Here is a 26,365-nt window from a genome sequence, read left to right as displayed (position 1 = left end):
AATAAGACTAAATCCAACATTTTTATGAAATACATGAATTAAATCCAAAATTATAGAACATGGGGTGGAAGATGCTATGTTATTTTGGTAATTGAGTTGAAGAGCAAGCGCGAAATATGGGAAAGTGGCAGTGACGTTTGGACCACACTCACCAACTGGAGCATAGATGAAATTAAGTTTAGGATGTAGTTGCACCTTTAGTTAAGTTTTAATCACCATAAGTTAGAATTTAAATGTTAATTTTAATTAAATTTATTTAATATAAATTTTTTATAAAATTTTTAATTATAATTATAAATATTATTATTATTATTATTTTTTTTAATCTTATTAAAATTATTCTCATAAACTCATTAGAGGGTTATGTTAAAGAGGATTACTCAAAGAAATATTTAGGTTCTTAGAATATCAGTTGTGGTGAAGACTGTGTGAAAGCAAATGTTGTAAATATTGTTTGATTGATTGGCAAAATAAGAATTGAAGTGACGTTTGGACGGGCATAAAAAGGACAAAGGCTAGGCAGGCAGGCAGGCAGGCAGGCAGGGAAGGCCCATGTCCGCCACAGGATTGGCCTCCGTGCAGGTCAACGGACAACCAATGAAATCGTAGAATTCAAAATGATTACCCGACGTCCCATTTCTCTGTTTATTCGCGCTACGTTGTCTCGAGGGTAACCTAATTATCGGCACCTTTCCGAAGAAGTTGTCTTGCCACGTGGGATTTCTCCATTGGGTAATCGTTAGACACTCGTTCTTCTTTTAGCCGTTCAGTTGTCCACCTGGCGAAACGCTTGCGCGACGAGAGATTTCCTGTGGATCACGCTAGGTATAAGGTAACAAGCATATGGCTTGGCAAAATATTGTTGAAAAATACGTGGGATTCTTTTTTTTTTTTTTGGGGGGGGGGGGTGTTAATGAAATATGAACAATGGAGTATAGCCTAACGAGAAATGTTTATATTGTTTATTAATTGAGTCATACATCAAGATCTGTTCTAACAATTATTATTCATCTTTTAGAGGATTCGAGGTAATATCTAAAATTTTGAATATATTTTTATACAAAAAATATTGTAATTTAAGAATAAAATAAAAAAATTACAAATGTTACAATTTAAATTAAATATTATTTTTAAAAATAACTATATGAATTAATTAAGTTAAACTTTTAATTCAATATACACTCATTTTTTTTAAAAAAAAAATTTCTCATAAATAAATTCTCAAATAAAAATATTACTTTCCTCAACAAACATAATTATGGCATGATATATGGTCATGGAAAGATCTAACTAAGAAGTCCAAAGCGAGACGTCAATAAATTTGCTAGCTACCTGAAACCACAAATTTAGAGGGATGACATATTGAGACAGAATGGGCAGGCATTGTTTAAATGAACCCAGATTGAATATGAAGCGACATTAAACCTAGTACCCAAGAAATGAAGTGCAGCACAAAATATTGAAATTCCAACTCAGAATTCTGGCATGGCCATAAGCTGAAATAAATACTATACTAGTTGTAAATCTTAGAATCTCATGCATTCATTAATTAAATTGGCCTAAATTTTGTATCCTTTGAAGCAATATTCTCCGTCAACAGTGTCTCAATCATTCGGTTCCAGGATCCTTGAAACTTGATGGATGCATAAAGGTTGGTTTTGCCTGTAAATTAACTGTTCTACAAATCGTGGTCCAAAACAGGCAAACAGGTTGGTTTTAAAATATTTATTTCGATATTATTCCAAACTCAAGCTTTAACTCACAGTTTCATGCTCCTTGCATACATTAGTGATAATCAAACCTAATCAAATTGAATTCAGGTAGCTCAATTATTTTTTCAGTCAAGGTTGAGCATAAAAACTAAAGCTCTACCAAGAGCTTCAAGTTTCTTAATCAGTCAAGCTCGAGTTAGCTGGGCATTACAGTGGCTCAAATCGATTACAGTGCTACATTTAGTCAATCTTTTAAGACATTTGAATGCATACGCTCCAGTTTTATTGAGCTAACACTTGAAATCTCCAGCACTATTGAAACACCAAGTTATATTATATATAGTCCATTCATCATTATCATACCTTTTTAGGGTTCAATATATATATATATATATATATATATTTCTTCCTATTAGCATGTCCAATTTGTTGGAAAAGTGACCTTAGCGCTTAGTTCAAGCTATAAAGAAGGTATAAATATCATAGTATCCATCTTTAATCATGGTCGGAAAGGGTTATCACAATTCACAACGTCGAGCTTTTTGGGTCACGTTTATAGTGGCATTATTAGGGATTTTGGCATCCTTTGCTTTTAGAGCTTAGATCACCATGCACAAATAGCTTAAGCATCACTTAGTGTCGAAAGTTCCAAAGGTTTGTAAAATTATCATTATATGACTGAAATAATTTCTTGATTTTTGGTCTCCGAAATCATAGCTTAACTACGGCTTCAATTAATCATGTAAGAAAAGTCTAGCACACTTATTTGTCCAAATAGTTTTGCCCTAAATTGTTCTTTCCTATTGGATTAATATTTTGCAAAATGAATTCATCATTCCTCTCTTGACTAACATAATGTTCATGCTAAAATTTTAGTCTAAGATAAACATTGGTCTTCAATAGCTAGATACTTCCCATAGAAAGGACAATTAAAGAACATAGAAGATTGGGTTTTGGGATATATTTAGGATTCATTTGATGGGCAAGATTAATTGCTAAAATGATAAAAATATTTATTATAACAGTAATATTAAATACAATAATAGCGATATTAAAATTAGCGATGAAGATTTATTTGGATGCAAATATAACGATAATAATTTGATATGACAGTCGACTGATTTTGATTAAATTTTAATTTTATAATAAGATAGATAATTGCTCTAAATCATCTTTTCTATTATAATATTGCACTTGAAAGTCCATATTGGGAGATTGGGAAAATGGTTGATACATGTTCTTTAAGCTCTCAAAGTGTTAAGCTGGATTCCTCACTTCACATCTTCAAATCGTAATTGATTAAAAAAAATCTTAGAAATTGTACAACAATACAAAATTTGTACTAAAGTTTGCATTCTACAAAAGAGAGAGAGAAGAAAGATCACTCCAAATAAACAAATGTTGTTTGGATTCAAAAAATTTTCTACAAAATTGTAGGAAAATCTGAAAAGAGTCTTTGGAGTGGGTCACACTGGATTGTGTGAGCTATAATTATGTGTTATTCTAGTATCTATTTCTCGTAATGATTGTAGTTCATTTCCTCCGTACGCATCAGAAGCGTCCTCGTCCTGTTCAGATCAAGTCTGGCTATTGTGTGTGCTTTCGAAGTGAAGCCTCTCTTTTGAGGAGACAAGCATTCCTGCATTATAAACACACGAAGAAAACTAAATATATTGGCAGGCAGAAGGACAAGACAGCAATAGGTACAGAATGTGATATCTCTAACTTCTGGAAGATAAAGTTGTTCTTACTTCATTGGGCAGCAAGTCACGTGGCTCAAGCATATGAATTACTTCTCCCATTTTCAGCCTATGATCCAAATCAGGATCAACACATCGAAAGGCGATCAAGGTAATCAGTTTGAGCTCCATTATAGAAGGAATTTCAGGCATCTTAGGATCTACGGCGGCTGCAATTTTGTTGTTTGAGACCATGGACTTTAACCAGTCAATCAAGTAAATCTGTAATAGGATATTTCATTTTGTCAAAATCAGAGACACAAGCTTTACATAATGCTCAAATATGTTTGAGATCAGGAATTGCTACTTGGTGTTGATTGTTGTGATGAAAAGGGGTCCTCCCTATTACGATTTCCATGGTAAGTATTCCAAAGCTATAAACATCACTCTTCTCATCCCACAGGCTGATAAAAGCATGTTCTTGAGCAGCATAACTAGAAATCCACGCAAATTGAGACACGGTCAACTAAAAAGTTTAACTTAGATCACACCTCACAAGTTCAATCAAGAATGTATGGTCTAAATAAAAATGAATAGGCAAGTTGAATTCATATAAACTGACCTTAGCTTGACCATTGAAAGAGTGGTTACGCGGCTGTGCTCTGAACCCAGCGGCCTAGAAAGTAGAACATTGGAGATCTGAAGATTCCATCTATGATCAAGTAAAATGTTGCAAGCCTCAACGTTTTGATGGACAATCTGTCGTTCGATATCCTCGTGGAGGTAGGCCAATCTGCAGAAACGTGATCCCAATTCTCATCAAGTATATCGATATCATTTGAGCACATACCACAACCGATACAGGGAAATCACAATAATAATCATTACAAGTAAAATGATGTTGCTAATCTTGTTTCAGATTGTCGAACTCACTCCTTTTTTATCCCATGGATAATTTTCATACGTATGGTCCAGGTTAGAGGCCTGGCTTGCCCTAGGGACCCATGAAGACACTGGTGCAGATTACTATCATCGACATATTCATATACAAATATCCTAATAGAACAGAAAACTAAATCAGGAGTTTGAGGCATCACCATTCCGATATTGGGCGAGATAACAACTTCAATTTATTAGATCACATAAAAGAAAATACCTGTAACCTTCTTCCACGCTGTATATCCAAGCAACTTGACTACATTGTTGTGTCGCACATGCCCGATTGCCTCTGCCTCTGTTATGAACTCAATTTTGCAACGGATTGTCACATGATCAATACTTTAATTGATAAACCCATGGAAAATAATGATTAGAATCAATCAAGAAGTAGTTACCTGTTACTCAGTAGCCTCTTCACTGCCACTTGTGTATCATCCAACAATATGCCACGGTAGACAACACCATAATCTCCATGTCCAATTAAATTTTCATAGGCGAAACCAGTTGTGACAATCTCAACCTCCCTCAAACTGAAGTGGCTACCGGTCCAGGTTTCTGAAATACATGGTGAACACTTGGCAAAAGGGATCCAAATCAACCAGACGATTCTCTTGAGTTGTTACACTAGCATGAGCCGACCATTGGTCAGAAAACATTAACTGAAGCTCAGGCTTTGTCGACGTGTTCATCTCGATCTCCGAAATGTAAAGCGGAAAGAGCCTCTTATTGAGTGAGGAAGTGCTGTAAGCGCTTTGATAATTCTTGGGAGCAATGGGGTTTGGTAGGCGAAAACAGATGACACAGAGAGAGATGATGAAGAAAGCCAAAGAATGAATAATGTAATGAATGCGACTATCAAGATCCATAACCGAACACCAAAAAAGGAGGTATGCCTCGAGAGCTTTTCCTTGGGATATGATACCTGTGATGACATAAAAAGAAACGAGCTTCATGGAAGACGAAAATAGAGCTAAAAATCAGGGTTTTAGCTGCTGCTGCTGAAGGTGCTATAAACAGAAAAAGAGGTTGAGATACTTCGTCAGAGGTCTTGGAGTGGGGGGTATATTTCAAAAATCTTGATGTGCCAACAAACAAGCGGAAATATCTTGTTTCATTGATTTTACGTATATGGATTGAAAATACCACTTCACAATGACCACCACCATTTTCCCGTGGACGCCATTTATTTCCTAAAACAACCCCCACCCCTTTTTTTCGCCCAGGTTGAAGCAATGCTATGTAAGTTTTCGTGACAACCTGAAAGTAATATGAAAGTAGATTAAAATTATCAAAACTTGGGTGATTCTGTTACCGATTTCCAAACGCGAATTGTCCTCGTCTTTCTGTATCCTTCTTTCAAAAAAGAAAAAAATGCTGTTGAACTTTGTATTTACCCGTTTCCTATTTTGTAATTGAATGGAAATACTATTGGGTTTTCATAATTAGATTTCTTGTTCTGTAATGGAGTTGCTGAACGTGTTCAGATGCTTCCTTATACCGTAAAGTCCCCTGCCGAATTACGGTAATGCGATAATAATGGTAAGAAAAAAGAACTTGACAGCCTAACTCAACTGCTTGAAACTCAACTCAAATTTCTACTGCTTCACCGACCGTACCAAAATATTTACCCAGCCAGGTGCATATACACATGGTACTTGAAAATTCAATGACTTTAGTGGCGGATTCCTTTGTTTACCAAAAAAAAAAAAAAATTTCTCATATTGAAACTCAAACAATGTTATTTTATAACAAATATAAAGTAAAAAGTGATCGGAGACATAACTTTATTTCCAAAAACCGCCAGACTAGATAAAAATACAAAATTATAGATCCAAAAACGAGCTCAATATCGTATGGATGGTACAAAATAGGGGAACAAAGGCATTAAATCAGTTCTAAGATTTTGGATGCTATGTTCTTAAAAGAAGAACCCAAAAGACAGACATAGCCTTCAAGCAAAACCTGAACCAGATGGAGCTGCACTATAGCCTCCACCTCCACGACCAAAGGCAGGCCTTCCACCAGAACCCTGCACAGTTAAAGAAATGAAATCATAAGTACAACTGGCCATTGGTTAACACTACCATGCATAAATGAAAGACTGAGCTTTAGTCAAACCAAAGCACTAGAAGTTCTACATAACTGCGCAAAATAGAGTTTGCTCTGAGGAAGGACAGCTTGTGCTCTACTTGAAACAGCTTAAAGCCAACAAGTAAATAAAGTATAAAAGTACACCTCCGCGACATGTATAAATGCTAATTGTTACCAAATCTAAGAAAAAATGAATTACATTTTGAAATTGCTCTTAACCTAGGGTAATCCCTTATATCCAAAAGTCAGACCAACTGAAGAATCTTCAGTCAGTATGAAAACAAACAACATTATGTAAAGACAAAGGTTAAAATTAAGCACTGATTATCATATAATCTTGAATACTTCGATAGCCTAGATTTAAAATATAACTAAAGCAAAAAGAAAACATCAATCTGATCATGTGGGACTTTAAATTCTTCATGCATACAACATCAACATTAACCATAAAATCTACAACTACAGTAGAAAAATTAAAACTCTATCAATAATAACATAGAAATAAGTTGAATCCATTTAAACACTGAGGCCACATTTAAAATGTGAAATTACCCTGAAGGATGGCTGGAAATCTGCTGGGGCACCTCCCTTGTCACCACCACCACCAAAGTCACCCCCACGAGGACCTCCACGGTATCCATCTCTGTCACCAAACCTTGGTCGGTCTCCCTCAAAGCGAGGTGGACCCCTAAAATTCAGACAAGCAAAAAATATCACTTAAAATCCACACAGACAAACCAAAATAAATAAATAAATAAATCGAATTTGAAACAAATCAAGGAACAATAAAGAAAAACACTGAAACAGTGACTATTATAAGATGCATTACCGAGGGCGATCGCCAGGTGGGCCACCTAGCCTACCAGGGGGCCTTGTAGATTTCTTCAAAGTAGCAGGCACAATTTCTGATGGAAGATTGAGGTAAGTTCTGAGGAACTCAATCCCATCATTAGTAAGGTACCAGTAGTAGTGCATCCAAGCAAATGTCTCGCGGACATATTCCTTGGACTTGAAGCTCTGCATCAGCTTAATCACCTGCAAATTGGGCACATCGATCTCGGGGTGCTTTGCAAGATTGTAATCCTTCTTTGCGTAGCAAACTCCCTCTACAAAATCACAAGCAATTTTCAATGAGAAACACAAAAATGACTGCTTAATGTAACGAATACAAAGCTCGCTTCGTTTTCTCATCAAGAGGAATGGATATAGGATTAGTCACACAGTAAAACAAATAAAATGAATCAAAATTAAGCTAAATTTTCTAACCAATCAAGCAAATGAGAATCAAGAAATGAATAAAGCAAGGGGATAAATTACAAAAAAATGAAAAAAAAAGATATAAACCTTGAAAGAGGTATTTGCATATTTCTCTACGGTTCTTCTCCGGAATAATCTGACAATAGAAACCAAGAGCAACTTCAGTCGCGTATATACGTACAGATATACGTTTACAAAACATAAAGATAGATAAAAAATGTAAGTACCATGGCTGCGAAGTGAATAGCAAGCGCAAGGTGACCCCTCGTACGGTTTTTCTCGCAGGAGCAGCAGAGTGCAGATAAGCAACAGCTTTGAAACCCTAGAGAAATAGTGGTGATTTTATAGTGGTGCCAGATTCGGGCAAAACGGGTTGTACCCGATCCAATTTATGTGGGCTTGAATGATCAAGTAGGTGGGCCGCGTTCATCCCGAGATCAATATCCAAGAAAATTTTTAGGACAAATTAGATGCTTTAAAACATTTTAGGTCTTCCCACACCCCCCCCCCCAAAAAAAAGAAAAAAAACCAATGTCCCAAATAAAGATATATAAATGTAAAGAGTTGGTAAAAGTAGTAGAAAGTAAGATCCTGGGGCATAAGCTGTCGGGTTCGAGCTCCTCTGCACTCCCTTTTAGACAAGATAATTTGTAAGTCCAACAAAAAATTTACAAATGAAAATTCAATAGATTAGTAAATTTTAATTAGATTAATTACTTATTTAAATTTTAAAAATAAGATAATCATCCTTTCTCCTAAACTTTCATTTCACCAAAAATTTTTTTTTTATGTACATGAACTTCTTTTAAACTTTGTTCTAATTAAAAAAATTTATGGTGAAAGAGTACATTTTTATTTGAACTGAATCCGAAAACTTTTGATTTTTATTGAATTTTATTTAAATCAAATTAAATATTATTTCTTTAATTAAAAATTGATGCAAACATTAAACAACTTTCTCTCCATTTCCTTTCTAAAAACATGATTGATTGGAAGTTAGACACCCCCTCAATGTCAAGCCCAAGTGCCAAACCAAACCCTCATCAAAGCCGGGTAGAAAGAGAGTGACAGGCCACAAAAAGGCTGCCTCCCTCCTTACCAGGAATGTAAACGTCAAAAACAAAATCTCAACATACAAGTCAAAGACCGGCTCTAAATTCTGCTACCAAACATGCCATCGACATCCACACACTGCAACACACAATGAAAAACTGATATTTGTATAAAACCGCAAATCAAAACTAGCTGCAGCATAGACAAATAATGCACCTATATTACAAAGAGGTCTACGACACTAAAATATGCAGTCAAAGCTAGAATACACAAAAAACCCAGCACTGTACAAGATACTCCAAAAAAAAAAAAAAGCGCTATACACTTCCTTCGCGATTCTTCTTCATTCTGCACCAGTTTCTCCCTTTAACTTCTCTTACAATGTATATATACATGACAGCAGAATGGGGAAAATTATTTGGAAATTTTGCAGCCTATTGTCCAACCAACAGTATATATACTAACAGAACTAACTCTTTTGATTCTTGCCCTTTTTTCCTGGCATGAAGACAGTGTCCAGATTAATGATATAAGAAAGAAAAGAGATTATGCACAGCTGCAATTAAAGCAACTCATCACCTAGCATATTAAGTGATGCTTTTGGATTGGTCATTATCAACAGCATCACACACACCGTGATTAATTGTCCGTGTCAATCTCATAGGAAGAAAGCAATCTTCTCTGCATCAAAAAAACAATATTTACAAATTATGTAGGGGGACAAATAAATTTTAAAAGGCCAACAAAACAAACACAAAAAGACTCACAGCCAGAAAGTTAAAAGGAACTAGATCTTTTACCAAATGATAAGTAAACAACTCTGGTAGTATAAATCAGGGACAAGCTGTGCTACTGAACAAACTCATTTGGCATCAAGATTTCACTTTTAACATTTAAATAGACAGGCATGCATGACACATAATTAATAATAATAAAAAAAAAACATTCTTCTCATTTCTTACATTTCCAGCCTAATCAGCCAATACATGCTTGTTCTAACAAACCATCTTTGTTTTGGAGTATGACAAAATATCACAGAACAACTTCCAACATGCAAAATAAACCATGCAACAGAGACAATTACACCCAAGATAGATTAATAATATCATAGGAATTCATTATCGTACTTTTCCAAACTGCAATATTTCTAAATGCTGACTACAGAAAACTCATTGTAGTTTACACGACAGAAAGCAGAGTGCTTCAAACTGTTGAAAGCGAAGGATGATTGCCCCTGATTTATGTTAGGCTGCAATGTTCCAATTCAAAGAACATCTTCCAACAGAACTTTTCTCCGTATTCAACCATTTCACCCATTAAAAAGAAAGTCTAAAACTACTAATAGATCTAGAAAAGCAAAAAGGGTGATACCAAGTACCAACATTACTACTTTTACTAGTATAGTCACATCATCCACATCATTAAGGAACAAGAACCGCATTAGTAAGAGCTCAGAAATAGAAACTCACATGATCCTCAAAATCAGGACTCGTCAGATTGATAGAGAGGTTTCTCATCAACAGCAGCACCTGAATAAGAGGAAGAAATATAAGCAATCACATTTGTGGCAAGATCAGTCAAGATCGTATAAAATGTCATGGTAAAAGAAACATACTGTCTCAACATCTATAGGATCCATCTTCTTAAGTTTCTGCAGATGACCAGCAGCATTTGGATCAAAGACACTGCCAATGAAACCGTATACTCGAGCAAAGTCGGGCAATACTGCATCAAGCAAAGTGTGAGGATAATACAGCATACAAGATTACAAATTTCCATTAGCACTAAGACAAACCTCTCAGTGCATGACCATGATTTCCCTGATCAGTCATTTCCACAATTTGTTGTGTCTTTGGGGTACTCTCAGTGCTACTACAAGAATTATTGGCCATCCCAGGACCTATAAAGGAAAATATACAACACATTATCAAAATCTTAATTTTCATAAGGGATCACTGCTATCATAAATGGGTTCAATGTTAGAATACAAGAATTAGGAAGAATAAAAAACCTTTTTTAGCTTGTGAGAAACTGATGGTTTGTGCGTTGTTTGTCCAAGAAGATGCAGCAGCACTAGTAATAGGGTTCATAAGCATCGATGAGGGATCAGATCTTTGAACATATCCAGTATCAAGTAAAGCAGCCGATGACAGAAAAGACCCTGATACTTGTGGGTGTGCATGAGCTGCCAGATGTGACACAGAGAAACACGATTATCATGCCAATGTTTGTGATGTGATTACTACTCATACTTAAGATAAAATATCCTCACCATTTTTTGAGGCCTTTTGAGGATATGGATGAGCCGCTTTCCTTTTAGGTCGAGGTGGAGGTAAGTGTTCACTTGTTCCATTCTTCTCAACCTTTAAGAAGTACTTCTGGGCATGGCTACGGATCTATGAAAACAAAAGAAAGGCATTTCATTGCAAATGTTTGTCATGGGCATTGATATCTGCATATAATTGTTATAAACAAAAGAGCTCTATTTTAGAAACAAAACTGGTTTTCACATCATCACGGATTTGTTGCCTCTTACTGAAACATTGGAATGCAGTCTAGGATGCATAGGAGAGATTACTAACTATGATTGACAAGAATAAAGATCTCCTTGATTCCTTGATTCCTCAATCCTCCTGCCTCTTTCCTTTCAAATTAAAAAACTCAAAACTTCCCTAAGGAAATGCTTCAATCTTTCACTTTACCTGAATAACAGTCTTTGACCCAACAAATGCTTCAATCTTTTTCCAGTCACGGTCAAAGCTGAACAGAATCAAGGGAGCAATAACAAGAAGTGAGAGCTTGAACATAATTTCGCCAAACATAATCATGCAAAAAGCATTATTCAAAAATGCAACCAATGTAAAAACAAAAAACTAGTACAACAACTCCACTAAGTCACAGTGCTTATGAAAATTATGTTACCATCAAACATATACTACTATTACAGTTTAAGAGCTTGCAAGATTTGCTATCGTGTCTTCGATTAGGCAAACACGCTACTATAATTCAGCGTCTTTTCAGTTCGATATGAAGCCTAAAGCTAAGTGAATATAAGAAGGAATATATACTTAACACACAGAACAAGAACGTCATATCCTTTTCTTCACCACTTATCCATTAAAAATTATTCTCATCCTACTTTCAATTAATATTTATAGTAATAAAAAAATTTAAGAAAAACCAACTTAGTAAATTTAATAGCTACTTATGAAGTAAGGGAAAAAGGCCTTCACTACCTAATTCAACTCAAAACCTTAAATTTGAACTGCAAAAAATATCATAAACAATTTCCAGAAAAAGAAAGAGAAAAAACCCTAATTTGAAATGGAAGCAAAGCAATTTCGTGGAATTAGAGGGAACATTGTTTGACTTTACAGCTGGAGAGCTTCAAGGAACTTGTCGTGTTCCGGTTCAGTCCAGCTCTCTCTGGACTTGGTTATGGTGTAGGGCTTTCGAATTTTCTTATTCGGATCCTCGGCAGATGAAACCGTGGAAGCCGTCGTGGCGAAGGGTCCCAGGCCGGGCAATGCCATTCCAGTCGGATCCAGGTAAAATCCCTCACCCGGGTTCGGGTTTTTGTAAAGCTAACAACAGAGAAATGTGGCGTTCCGGGAAGGCGGTTGAGTTTGCATATAAAGGGCTCAGGATTTGGATCGGATGCTGCTTGGTTTCCAACTAAAAATTAGAAGTGGCAAATAAGAATTTGCCACGTCTAGAAGGAATTAAAATAATATTTATGAGAAGGTAAGAAGACATTGATAAAACGTGTATCTATTTTGTGAGGGGACTCATTAAAAGATAGACAACCTTCATTAATTATGTTTTAAGAATTTAATCTTTCACTAAAAAACCCTATGTGATAGATTACAAGCCATTTACTCAAATTATAACTTTACAAATCAAATAGTAAAATTTATGTTACTTATTTGTTACGTGCCCAAATTTTATATAGAAAATTTTATAATATATAAATTTAAAATTACATTTATAAGATTAATTTTTAAAAAATAAATAATATCTTATTAATTACAAGCAAATCTTCACATTATTTATATATATCATAAACCTTTTTTATTTAATTATGTGCAAGAATTTGTAAACTCAAATTATCATTTAAAAAAAAATAATGAAAATATCGTGCTTAAGAACAATTGAAAATTAAATTTAATTATGAATATTCAATTTTTGATCATTTAAATAAAAAAATAAAATGTTAAGTTTTATTACTTTATTTCTGGAATTAAAATTACTAATACTATAATAAGCATTGATAATATCAATACTAGGTACTACTTGGTGCTAATATTTATCGCATAGGAAATCGGGGAATATTGCTTGATTTGGGAGTTGGTTACTGCAGTTCAGGAGGCATCAGAATTTGTCTGCCGCACCAAACTAATCCTCGGGAAGGGAAGGGTCGGCGGTAAGATGAAAAGGACAGTAAAGAGATAGAGCTGCTTTCATGGAAGGACACGTGGCGAAATAAGAAGCTTAGAATTTGAGATGTATTGTGTTGATGAATTCACATGTGCTAAGTGGCCAGCAGCACATGATCTGCAGCAGATATTTTAAGACTGGGACCCTACTTAGGTTGCCCACTTCCATGTTGCCTTTTGTTTTTTCTTTCTCAGATATTTTGGTTCACTCTTTTCTCTTTGCATGTTAGTGGAGGAGTTGGACTTGCAGCTGGTTCCATTTCACCAATTTGAAAAGCAGCTTTGCTACTCACGTTTGTGTACAAAGAATATCTGAGATGAACGATATTCACATCTCATATGATAAAGGGGTGCATTTCTCAACCATACATGAAACATTCAATTAGTTTCTTTAGAGTAATTGAGGGATATAACATATGTAAAATTTTAAACTGGATTTTTTCATTATTTAAAAAACTCAAGGTCCAGATTTTTACAGTTTCTCTCCCAACTTTTGTTCAAATTAGAGGTGATTATTTAGTGGGTCAACTTAGGGCATATTTTGAATAAAATCATTTGGATCAATAAAATTTTTTATTGTATTAAATTTAAATTATTTCGATTTCAAATCACTTCAAGTTTAATGTTTGATTATTTGGATTACATCACTATAAATTTTAATTATTAAATTTTATAATTAAATCGATTTAATTTTAATTATTTTTAATTATGTTTAATTTTTTATCAGAAGCTCAAATTTAACTTAATTATTATCATTAAGTGATTTTTTTTTTTCATAAGAAGATAGTATGACTCAATTTAAGAAGGCCCTATTCTAAGTCACCTCATCTTTATTTGAACTAAGGGAAATAACTTATTTGATGAATACTTAAAATTAATCACAACTAGAATTTTAAATTTAGCCATATGATTCATCACTCTTTCTTTAGAAAGTGGAAGATTATTTTTAGGGATATAATTCAACACTCAAAATTTTGAACCTGGGAGCTTATACATAGGTAGTCTAAAGCTTTGAAGGCCCAGCTTATGATATTTATTTCAAGGCTTACTATCCTTAAGTTCATTCCCCAATTCAGCTCTAATGAATTTATTTCATACATAACACACGAATAATATTCCCTTCCACCGTGTAATAAGTCCAGCTCCAAGCCCAAATACCGAATTCCTTGTACAGAAATTTGAAATGAAGGAGTCGAAGCAAGCAATTGCTTATAAATACAAGCCTCATGATTTGGGAAGTTAAGACCATATAATCTTCCTCGAATAAGTCGTGCAATTTTTTCTCAAGATTTGGGAAGTTAGAGCCATGTGATTTCCCAAATAACCAGTTGTTTCTTTCTTGGCATACAAAATAAATAACAGCACTCCATACCATTCAGGTAATGAGTGTGATTAATCCTTTACCTTTTAGATATCTGTTTTAATTTTTCAGTAATATGCAAGTTGTATACTTTGTAACCAACCATTTTCTGCTTCTTTGGGTAAATAAAATTTCACCATATCCAAAAAGAAAAAGAGCATGAAAAAGGAAGTTGCTGGATCGCACATGGTGGGGAAAAAGAAGTTAATAGATGTTTAGAACAATGAGAGGAAGATGCGATCAATATATGGAGAATGTATATTTAACAAAGACCAATAGGAAATGGGTGCGGGTGCTTTTTGATTCTTTTCCAATGCATGTGCATACACTGCCATTATCTCCAACCTTTTTCATTTTTTATCAATACATCAAGCTTCGACCGTACAATTATTACCTTCCTGTTCCTCGTTTGCTTTTGCCATTTCCCCTTTCATATCCGTTGATAGAAAAAGGAGAAGAAATGCAAAAAGCGACACATTACGTTGTGAGTTAACCTACCTACGAAACTTGCAACTAAGTGCAAGGCCGGTACCCCTGCCGACACCACATTGCCAACTCGATAACCTGCTCCATATCAGATAATAGCATTTACAGTGCTATAAATTTTTCTTGTTTTAGTAGATTTTGTACTTTTTCTTTTTTGCTACAAAGGGAAGCCAAAACTTCCGAATAATAGATAAATTGTTTAATTTGATCTATTGCTAATGGCTAGGGATTAGTACATTTCATCTGTTAATGCATTTTCATAATTATCAGATCAAAGAACCAAGAATGATTTACTTTTTTTTTTTTATAACTGTTCGCAAATATGCAGAAATGATAGATGTATATGTGCCTTATATCGACAATTAATTAGCTGCATAGAACACTCGCTTTCGTTTTTGGATACATTGTATATATTTTAAAAGTGTTCACCACTTCATCTTCATCGCTTCTCCTGATATTTGTACCATACCATGATTTCTTTTTTTTTTTTTTGTTCTCTTCTTCTTGTCTTAATTATTTCGCCTAGGACTTGTTCTATAGAAGATCCGAAAAAAAAAAAAAATAGAAGAACTCGAAGCAAGTTGCAAACTGTTGGATTTTACTTTATAAAATAACAATTCAAGTAGTTATTGTCATTTGGAGACTCAGTCTCCACTTCCCGAAAATTGACAGCCCAGTCAAAGAAATTCATAAAAGGAAACACTGACAGGCGTCAACTGACATAATCTTAGATTGGGTATTAATGGAAGATGCTGTTAGAATCAAATCATAGAGCACCTTCCATGAACAAAAAAGTATAGGTAAAATTGGCTCGTCATGTGCTTCGTGACTCAAACCCATGTGAGCAAACCTTTTAGCCAAGGCAACAAAAAGAACTGGCAACGTCAGCTTCCAAGATCCATCATCCAGGACCAGGAACAGGCCTCCTGGCGAACAGGGTGAGCATTGGGAACTGAGAATATTCATAAATACTGCTTTTTTCACATTTCTTCTACTGACCACTTGACGAGATCTTCAAGCACGTGATTGAGAAATAAAGACGAATCACGTAAGCCCTTGTTTCAACAGAATAAATAAATAGAGATGATTTAATTAATCAAAGTAACCTGGGGCTAAACACATAAACCAGGCACCTATTCCTGCCTCAAAAAGGACGTTCATTCACCCTCCAAGCGGGGGTGCCCGAACCCCAAGGCTTGCTCTCAGCAAGGTTGTTAATATTATACGTGACAACTATTCAATTTTTTTTTAAATATGGTATATCAGTTATTTTATATATTATTTAAGATATTTTAATTTAATATAAATATATTTATAAATTTATGTGAATTTGTACATTATAATCTTATTACTACTTTATAAAACAAATATGTAGTATATTCCAAAATAAAATAAGTTTAAAAGTATAATATTTAATCTAATCAATATTTAACGAACTTTTCATAATATTTTTAAATATTTAATTTAATCATATGATATTTAAATAAATATTTTTTAATAAATATTAAAATAAAAATAAAAAGATGAAAAAAAATTAATTTTGATTTCATAACTGTTAAACTTTTAAAAGGGAGTATAATTACTTTTTTTTAAAGAAATTAAAATACTTATAAATTTTGGTTTTAAAAATAAATTACAATAAAAATAAATAAACTAAAAATATTATTTCGTTAATTTTATTTTTATTAAGTTAAAACTAATTAAAAAATAAAAGATAAATTAAAAATTATAAAATATATTTTACATTCATATATTGATTGAAATAAATTAATTTATCAAAATTCATTAAAATTAATTGAAAGTAACGAAAATAATCGATATTATTTAATATTAAATTTGATATAAAAAATTATTTTTAAATATATATATTAATATAATTGAAACATATAGATTGATATTGGTATTAAAATAAAATTAATAATTATACTCTCAAGTGCAAAAACTTGATATATTTTTGAAAAAAAAAAAGACAGAAGCAATAATAGTAGGAAGACAAAGTGACACTAGAAATTTCCTCGATAAACAATTTTAAGTAAAGTGGAGTATACTTTTTCTCCTCCTTGGCTTTGAAGAATAAAAAGAAAGGAGCTTTTTTTTTCAAAATGTAGCTTTTTTTTTTTCAAAAGGTTGATTTTCTGGAACGATGTCGTTTAATTTTTGGTGTATTTTCCACAACCTGAAGTAGGTGGCAAAATTCCATTTATTGAATAGACTGGTAAAGACCCATCATGTTGTTTGACTTCGGTTCGGTGGGCTCATTTATATTTCTGAAGCTTCAGCTTGCCGTCAAAGGTTTTAAGAGTTCCTTAACATTTCTGTTCCCTCTTTTTGTCTTTTGTTACTAATCCCTTTTAGTTGTCACAAGTATTTTCAAAACTTGAAATGAAGGTTAGATTCTCCATCTTTTCTCTCTCTCTCTCTCTCTCTCTCTCTCTCTCTCTCTCTCTATATATATATATATATATATATATATATATATATTTGTGTTTTCCAGTATACACAAACAAAGAAGCTTGAAAATTGCCTTTAAATGAATTTTGTTTTGTTTTTATGCGAGGAGAAGTGAATAAAAAAGTGCTGAGTTATGCTTTGCTTTAGTTTTCTCAGCCTAACAAGTTTTTTTTTTTTTCTTTTATTGGTTTTAGCTGGACTTTGCAGCCTTGCTTCGATCTAAATATTAACAGTAAATGATTTTGTTTTTGACAGAAAGTTGTGTTGAAATTGGATTTGCAAGATAACAAATGCAGACAAAAAGCCATGAAGATAGCCTCTTGCCTTTCAGGTATTGCATTTAGTTGCAGTTTCTTGTCTCTGTTTAGGGTTAACAAACATGGGAATTGAAAGACCTTTTACTTTAAAATCTACCATAGAAAACCCAGATCTTGAAGCTAGCAAAAACTAACTTAAACTGTTATTTTTGCAGGGGTTGATTCAGTTTCTTTGGACAAGGACCAAAATTTAACAGTGACAGGAGACATTGATCCAGTGGTGGTAGTGAGGAAACTCAGGAAGCTGTGTCACACGGAGATAGTCTCGGTTGGACCAGCAAAAGAGCCAGAGAAGAAGAAAGAAGAGCCCAAGAAAGAAGAGCCAAAGAAGCCAGAAGAAACTAAGAAAGATTCCCCAATAGAACCTTTGATTTACCCATATCCATTGGCACATTGTCCTCCAGTGCTCGGCTATGTTGAGGTCCTTGAGGAAGATCCAGCCGGTTGCATTATCTGATAATCTTTTGTTCATGGATATGAAAATAAATCAATACATATCAATAGTAATTTTTTTAATTTCTTTTTCTATTAATTAACATTTTCATTTTGACAAGGAAATTTTTAAATATTTTGCTTTGAATTTAAGCTTTGGTCCTTCACTTTCTGCTTAGGTAATGGGGAATGTAAACGAAATTGTACTAATTGGGGATGCCTGACGTTACTATAAAAAGATGAAGAAGCCAATTAAACCACGTTTTGTGATGAAAGATTGAAAGAGGAAGCTTATTTCTACCCCATATTTTCATCTTTGTCTTGACTCATTGGTTCCTGCTTGACCTCAGCTGCAATCACCACTGCCCATCGTTTTCCTCTTTCCACATTTCAACCCAATTGCGTTGAGCTTCTTCTAATCCCAGAACAGAACCTTTCTTCTACGGATCCCAACTCGCAGACATAGTACCATAAGCAATCCCAAGAGTTGGTGCCCCAAAAGTTTTGAATGTAGTCAAGAATGGCAGCCATAGTAGCAAATCCCACAAATTTTGCTCTTTAGCTACGCCAAAAAGGTGTAGTAACGCGAGACCCGTGGCCAAAGGAATCCCCACAGAGACCAAAATTCTTGCTATCATCCGCTCAAACACTACCTGGGAACTTGTTCCTCGTCATTGTTATTTGTTATTGTTCTTGTTGGCAGCGTTTTCTTTCACGGTAGCTTGTGTGCTGGCAAATCCTTTGGCGTTAGCCTGCAGTTTTCATGTTGACGAGGGTAGGTTTTGGTTGTGGTTTTTGATGATTTTACGCTATGGTTAGATATATATATATATATATATATATATATATATAAAGGAAAGAAAATATATATATATATATATAAAAGAAAGAAAAAAAAAAAGAAAAGTTTTTAAAGAAAAAGAAGTGTTACATGTAATTTATGTTTAGATAGTTAAAATTAATAAAGGAAAAGAATAAAAGAAATTTCATCAACCATTATTTGGATAAATAATGAAAAGAAAAGAAAATAATTTATTATAAATTTTTTTTAATTATAACATTTTTTTATAAAATAATATATAATATATAAATATATTTTTATACTATCTAGTTTGTATAAACAAATCTTTTTAAACAAAATTGAGTATTTTTAATACGATAAGATGTATTAACTAGTTGTTGATTTATTTTTAAGTTTGTGTTTAATTCAGTCTTTTAATTTATTTTGACAATAATTTAGCTTGTTTTGTTGTTAAAACTTGAAAAATCATAAAATATTTATAATTATAATATTATATAAAATACTCATAAAATAATTATTTTTATATAAGGTGTCAGTTATATAACTAAATCTAATGTAATAATAAAAATATGGTTATAATAATTTTTTTATAAAAATAAAAGTTTTTTAACTTTTTTTCCTTAGCTTTTTTTCTAAATTGAAGTATTAAAAAAGTAAAGATTATAAGAAAAATCAAAAGTTATTAAACTTTTTCATATATTTTTTTTTCTTTAAATTAAAAGTTTATATAAATAAAATTTTTTTTCTATTTTCATTACTTTCCTTTATTTTCTTTTATTTTCCTTCCTTTCCTTTCAATCCAAACATAGGGTTAAGAAGGATTGTTGGGTTCTAATTGGATCCCATAAAGAAGGTTTATCAAGGTAAAATTGCGGTGTTTCTAAAGAGAGTAGAGTCTTCATTGCTTATTATTAATTATAGCACTTATACTCTATGATTAAAATATTCAATTTTGGCCAAAAAAAAAATTCTAACAAGAAGCATTGGATCGATAACATCAATTGGGTAATTGATCAGTATTATCTTAATCAAAATATTTAAATATATTAAACTTGTTGAGATCCAAAACATTCAATTGGAACGAGAAATTCCTATATATTAGTATATAAACATTTGCATGTTTATTTTCAGAAACTCGTATCATTGCAACCTAAGAACCATGTCTCAGCCTCTTGTATGATTTTTTTGATGGAACCTGCTAGAATCAATTCGCAGAAAAATGGGTAAGTATGAAGCCGGACAAAGAACTTAATGCATTTTTTTAAGTTCCACATTATACCCGATGTGGGGATGGTGAGTATTGGGCCGTCCCTGAAAATCTTGATGGAGAATTTGGTATGGATTTCCCGCAGGAAGCACAGAGAGTTGGCATGGAGAGTGGTGACTGAACGTATGATGAAATTTTTGAACGAAGTGCTAAGAGAATGGGGCTTTGAAGAAAGTGGACTTCCACGACATGAGGAAATTGGGGATAGCGTAGGACTTCTCCAGTCAAGTTGAGATTCTGTTGCTGCTTTGGAAGATCTTAATGGCGATCTTAATGGCGATCTTCGTAAAGGTTGCATGTTGATTGTAATTCTAAAGGGAAGGCAATAAAAGAGTGATCTGAAAACAGCCCGGAAAATCATAATAGCAAGTTGATATGATCAAATGAAAGAAGCTTACTTCTTGTGAACATCAACGATTCAACATACTCGTCAGTTTCATCGAATATTTCCTCCTGCAAAAGCCAAAAGTTGGTTTTAGATACTATCTGCTTCTCCAATAGGTAATCCCGGGGATTAAATATACTAAGAAAAACCTGCAGCAGTTCCTCCATCCCATCCTCCAGTGTTATGATACCAAGAACCTGCTCATATAAATTCGGAAATGATTCCAAATCTTCGGTTTAGAGGGTTGTCTGTTCCCATTTCTTCATTCGCAGACGTACTTTAGTACTTTGCTCCATGTTTAAACCTAGACTTTGAATATCAATGATGGTAGAATTTGTAGAGGGTGAGCTTGAAGGAATACCAAGTTGCTCAATTTGACCGTGTTGACCAATACCTGGAAAGAAGGTGATCATAATTACCATTATGATTTCCCTGTATATATCAGTCTTCATGATAGTAATTTCTGTATAATTACCATTACATGTGTGAAAGAAATTTACAAAAAAAAAAATCAGTTTCTCCTGATCTATATGAACTATGATCTTATATATATACCTTTCACCTCTATTTGAGTCAATTTAAGAATGAAGGTATAGAAGAGGGTGGTGGTAGAACTAGATTGTTATTAGAACTACTTTTTTCATAATTTTTAAAATATAGATTATTTCTCGATACAAAAATTTCATATGTTTTATTTTTCTATTAGAAGGAACATGTTTTGTAATACCTTCTTATAACAATCTAATAGATATTGACAGATTTCTAAAATTCATTAATCTTGATTTGATTTCTGAATAAAAAAGTTTAGGTTCAAATACTTTTATAATATTAGAATCTATTTCTTTAATAAATGTAAAAGTATGATTAATAAATTCATTGATAGTTGTTTAGTTTATAGACTGCTCATGAGTCATATTTCTAATTTTTTACTTTTTTGTCATTATTCTAAGTCTAAGGCAATCTTCTATTAATAAGTTATTAGTTGAAATAAAATAGTTTTGGTCTTGCACTAAATCAAACAGCTCCTGAAATTAGATTTGATTGTATTCTTCTTATTTGTGCTTTAATAAGATTTTTAAATCTTTTATCTATTAACACTGCTATTATTAATATATGATTACCAACTTTGAATAATACTTTTATAGTTATCATAATTATTCCTAAATATATATATATTTAATTTCATGATATTTTTGTTTAATTCTTTTGATTTTTTCTTTTGTGAATAACAAAATATCTACATATCATTAATTAGAATTAGTTGCTATGGTATTTCCACTCAATTTTTCTATGTGTTTTTGTGTCCATGGTTTGAATTTTGAAAAAACTGTCAGTTTATATATTTCATCTTTCTTTAATGATTGTAGTATTTTTAACTATTTATCTAAAATAGTAACATTTTATCCTAATATATCACTTAATTTAGTCATTTGTTGTTTTTCAACAGGTATATTTTTAGTTTCAAAATTAAGTTGATTATTAACTTATGATATAAAATTATTACTAGAATTGAGCATGAAAATATACTCATCATCTTAATCAAAATCTGTTGCAGAAATTAATTCATAAATAACTTATTCTTCAAAAACTTATTCTCCACAATAAATTTCTAAATCTTGTTCTTCGATAATTTTAATAATTTTTTTAGCACTTTTTTTTTTATAGGACATTAAGGTGTTATATGACCTTTTTTATTACAAGTGAAACATTTGGATTTCCTTTTAGAAGTTTTTTTTCTAACAAATTTTTTCTTTTGTCAAATTTATGCTTTTAAACTTTTATTTGACCGGTTTATATTTTTTTTTCTTTTTTTATTTCTTAGAATAGGTTTTAGATTAAGATTTATATCTAAATTCTCATTCATTTTCTAATATTTTTGTGTATTATTTATCACTTAATCTATTTTTAACTTGCTTAGCAGCGTTTGTTTTAAGGTAATGTTCTATAATTTGTTTAAAAGCAAAATAAATTCTATTTCTTATGAAATCTAAATAATTTATATTTATAGTTATAGGATTATAAGGTTCTAAATATTTGAGATTTGTTTATTATAGAGTTCAGCCCATGGTGATAGTAGTTTAAGTAAATATTATTCTTTCTAAAATTTTGAATGTGATTTATCCATTTTTTTGTATTCATGAATATATTTTTGAAAATTCTTCTAAATATCTTATATCACATAATTTTATCTTGGTTAAAACATAATTGGCTTCACTGTTTTAATTAGCTAGTTCCATTCTTCCACAAAATTCATGTTTTAATAGATTTGTAAGGTTTTTTTAACAAATCTGATATAGTTGTAATTTGATTTAAAAAAGTTCTTTTTTTAACTCTTCTTATTTTGGAGTTTTCCTATTTATACAAAAATTGCAAAACATCTCCTTGAAATGTTTCACAAAAATAATTTAAAATTTTTTCTTTAGACCAAGCATCTTTGTAGTTGTTTACTACAATAGTCATAGATTGTGCCCAAACTTCTAAATGTCTTATATCACATAATTTTATCTTGGTTAACACATAACTAGCTTTACTATTTTGATTAGCTGGTTCCATTCTTTTACAAAATTTATTTTTTAGTAGATTTGTAAGTTTTTTTAACAAAGCTGTTATAGTTGTAATTTGATTTAAAAAAGTTTCTTTTTGAACTTTTTCTACTTTGGAGTTTTCCTATTTATGCAAAAATTATAAAATATCTTCTTGAAATGTTCCACGAGAATAATTTTTTTTAAAAAATTTAGACCAAATGTTTTTGTAGTTGTTTACAACAATAGTAATAAATTATGCTCAATCTTTTATGATTTTTCCATAGTCATTCATGGTGATTTTTGAAATATCTAAATATGTTCCTTCTCGAGCTACAATTCTTTTGTTTAAAGATTCTATATAACTAGAATATGGTATAGGTTCTATAACAATTCCAGAAGATGTTTTTGTTTGTTTAATTTCATCTTTATAAATACTCTATTGGTTCTATTTTCAAACATATTTTTATCATCAATTTCTTGATTAGAAATTTCTCTTACTTTTTGTTTTCCCTTATCAACTTTTTGTTGATCGAGATCCATAGTGTAGGTTTAGTATCGATATCATAATCTGCTTTTTCAGAAGATTAGAATTCTGTACTAGTAATTTTATCTTTTAGTACTGGATTAATAGTTAATATTTTATCTTTTTTCATATTTTATTCATCTAAGCTACTTTCATCGGTAGTATTATAATTAAACATATAATAATAATTAAATTTTTAAAAAAGTTTTATGTGTTTTATATAATTCTTCTATCATATTTAAATAATCAATAATTTCTTTAAAAACAATAGTTTTTTCCATTTTATATTTGAGATGTTCTATAAGACTTTTAATTTAAAATCCAATCTTTCTATTTTAAAAAACTCAATTGGTTGAGAACATGATGGCTTATCATCATTAAACATAAGAATAATATTACCATAATATAAAGATCCAAAGTTGTCCTATCAATTTCATTTGTCAGATTTGTCCAAAGCGTAAGAATAACATTATCAAAATTGTTGAGTGCAAGATGATGATTTATCAGGGATGCGAGATTTGTTTTTTGTACTTTCTACAATTTCTTTTGTCCTATCAATTTTGCACTCAACAACAACAGCCATGTGGCTCTGGTCCTCTTGGAATTGATTCAAGATATCGTAGAGAGGTAAGCGATCATGAACCCTGTCAAAGGTTTAAAAGTATAATAGAATTAGTTCATAGTAATGCCTTCAGTCGTTTCTCTTAGGGTTTTTTTTTTTTTTTTAATTTTAATGCTCATAAATCATAATAACTATACTTCAAGAAGCATAAGAAGTACTAGTAATGACATAATTCAGAGCCCAGGAATCTGAAATCAAATGAACCTAGGAATGCTCCTAATCGTAAGATCCCTGATAGGCGTTTCATCTACCGGACGGTACTTGATCAGATTTTTCACCAGTAAAAGGCCAAGGATATTTACTGTGTTCCCTGAGTAGATAGGTACACGACTCTGCCCTTTGCTTATTATTAGCCCCTTTGTTCTCTTGTTCCGCAGAAATAAGTGGATAAAAGGGGAAAATAAATGGGATATGAAGGCAGAGAGATAGTTGATATCGTACTCGTCGAGTTTAAAATTTATGTCATTTAGCCGTTTTTTGTGTCATATCGAGAGCTCCAGAGATAATGGTTGTTTCATCATGTGTCAGTTCTCCACCTTTCCCTGCCTAAGATGAACATGAACTATTACCAATTTAGTTCTACATTCAGAGGCTTAAACCATGTTGTTGATTAAATTTTGTGATCATTGGAGTACTAGGAAGTTTTAATATGGAAACCAACCTCATTTCCTAGCATATCTACCAGTGTCTTGAGCTCAGCTTGCCGAAGAAGTGCAGAGTGTCTTTTCCCTAGTAGCAAATCTAGCAGCTGCTTGAACACGAAGCAAATATTTATTATTTTGATTATAACATATTTATTCTGTTTTCAAAGGGTTTGAAAAACACCTTACTGATTGGATAAGCTACAGCGAAGAGGACTATTACAATGAACCGAACTAAAACTGAGAGTTTTGCTCCGACACAGAGCCCATACCTAGAACATGCAGATTGAGGAATAATCTCAACAAAACATTCAAGTATGTCATTTAAAAGCTATCAACAAAATACATAGTCACATGAGTAGTGTGCAGTAGATGGAATGTAAGAATTACCTCACCAAACGCAAGTACGAGGGTAACTGATATCAATATAGCCCACCACTCGCATGGAGTGGAATCAAGGAAGATTGGAGGAGCCTTGTTCAAGTACACAGAATTCAGAATTAGTGTTTATCGATATATTTCCGAATTCTGATACTGTAGAATGCATAGGAGTAGGTGTAAGCGAGATACCTCCATTGCCAGGACATTGCCTATAATGTGAGTGCATAATAGTAGGTGCTGATTCTTAACAATGGGTAAAATTTTCTCCGCCATTTGAAACATATCTATTGTGAGCAAACTGAGGAGTGATTTATGAATTTAGGCAATGAAAGGAGAGGATTGTAAGTAACAAAAACCTGCATTCTTCCTGTCGTAAGGTTGACCAGCCCTGATGACAACCTCAAGATTAACAAGACTGAGGGAAATGAGCCCAGGGTAAGCAAGACATTAGGCCAGCAAATGACACGAGCCACACTTACAACATAGACTCACAGCATGGCACATCATTCGCTGCCATGTATCGTATTATTTATTAGGCACCTTGGTAGATCAGGGTTAGATACATATAGCAGGAAGAAGACCGTATTACAACTGATTAGAAGAAGAACGGAGAAAGCATAATATAACTAAAGCAGCTGGTATCAACCACAGCTGGATGTCTCAAATTTGGCTTAAATACAATGAGAAAAGTACAAATGAAACCGACTGCAGCGTCACGAGCGCCATAAGTCCACCGCCAACTGCCAAATTCAACGCGTATTCTATGTGAAGAATAAAGAGATTACTTAACAACCCCCTCTCAGCAGCCATAACAGCAAAGAATAAACAACTGATCCATAGAAATTAATGTTACTTGGATTAGGAAACATCTTCCGGACAATCCAGATCAATCCTGTGATCGTCCTTATCTAGCGCGCGGTATATCTGCAACGGTGTAAAACTGAATCTATTGCATGTTAGCTCTAAATAATAATGCTGTTATATACATACACACACACACACACAC

General features: G+C 32.6%; 2 protein-coding genes and 4 pseudogenes across 5 annotated transcripts; 1 reads left to right on the top strand and 5 right to left on the bottom strand.

The window, feature by feature from the left end:
* Window positions 1–2,873: 2,873 nt before the first annotated feature.
* On the bottom strand, window positions 2,874–5,918 carry LOC111309697 (putative serine/threonine-protein kinase At1g01540; annotated as a pseudogene). Its single transcript, XR_016345110.1, has 8 exons — window positions 5,725–5,918; window positions 4,726–5,587; window positions 4,548–4,625; window positions 4,325–4,447; window positions 4,014–4,184; window positions 3,759–3,885; window positions 3,464–3,673; window positions 2,874–3,351 (listed from the first exon to the last, which is right to left on the bottom strand). The product of XR_016345110.1 is annotated as a putative serine/threonine-protein kinase At1g01540 (transcript).
* A 133-nt stretch (window positions 5,919–6,051) lies between these two features.
* On the bottom strand, window positions 6,052–8,051 carry LOC111309687 (small ribosomal subunit protein eS10z-like). Its single transcript, XM_022908693.2, has 5 exons — window positions 7,906–8,051; window positions 7,766–7,814; window positions 7,251–7,527; window positions 6,974–7,109; window positions 6,052–6,359 (listed from the first exon to the last, which is right to left on the bottom strand). Exons 1-5 carry the CDS (start codon window positions 7,906–7,908, stop codon window positions 6,282–6,284), a joined length of 543 nt encoding a protein of 180 aa, XP_022764428.1. The 5' UTR covers window positions 7,909–8,051; the 3' UTR covers window positions 6,052–6,281.
* A 1,258-nt stretch (window positions 8,052–9,309) lies between these two features.
* On the bottom strand, window positions 9,310–12,336 carry LOC111309668 (protein REVEILLE 6-like; annotated as a pseudogene). Its single transcript, XR_016345109.1, has 8 exons — window positions 12,107–12,336; window positions 11,434–11,491; window positions 11,004–11,127; window positions 10,743–10,916; window positions 10,527–10,631; window positions 10,347–10,456; window positions 10,201–10,260; window positions 9,310–9,412 (listed from the first exon to the last, which is right to left on the bottom strand). The product of XR_016345109.1 is annotated as a protein REVEILLE 6-like (transcript).
* Window positions 12,337–17,170: 4,834 nt separating this feature from the next.
* On the top strand, window positions 17,171–18,349 carry LOC111316368 (heavy metal-associated isoprenylated plant protein 12-like). 2 transcript variants are annotated; one of them, XM_022918342.2, is made up of 3 exons: window positions 17,171–17,401; window positions 17,720–17,795; window positions 17,937–18,349. In XM_022918342.2, exons 1-3 carry the CDS (start codon window positions 17,396–17,398, stop codon window positions 18,236–18,238), a joined length of 384 nt encoding a protein of 127 aa, XP_022774077.2. In that variant the 5' UTR covers window positions 17,171–17,395; the 3' UTR covers window positions 18,239–18,349. The 2 variants fall into 2 exon arrangements, with proteins under 2 accessions (XP_022774077.2, XP_089622320.1); XM_089766194.1 differs by lacking the exon at window positions 17,171–17,401 and adding an exon at window positions 17,510–17,594.
* A 107-nt stretch (window positions 18,350–18,456) lies between these two features.
* On the bottom strand, window positions 18,457–19,917 carry LOC111316358 (uncharacterized protein PAM68-like; annotated as a pseudogene).
* Window positions 19,918–20,165: 248 nt separating this feature from the next.
* Window positions 20,166–26,034, bottom strand: LOC111302902 (DUF21 domain-containing protein At5g52790-like; annotated as a pseudogene).
* Between the last annotated feature and the right edge of the window lie 331 nt (window positions 26,035–26,365).

Source organism: Durio zibethinus, chromosome 9 (assembly GCF_047325235.1).
Source record: "Durio zibethinus cultivar Kanyao isolate XHJ-2024 chromosome 9, ASM4732523v1, whole genome shotgun sequence".
Lineage (NCBI taxonomy): Eukaryota > Viridiplantae > Streptophyta > Magnoliopsida > Malvales > Malvaceae > Durio > Durio zibethinus.
Note: the sequence above shows the minus strand (reverse complement) of the source record. Positions and strands in the feature narration are given on the sequence as shown.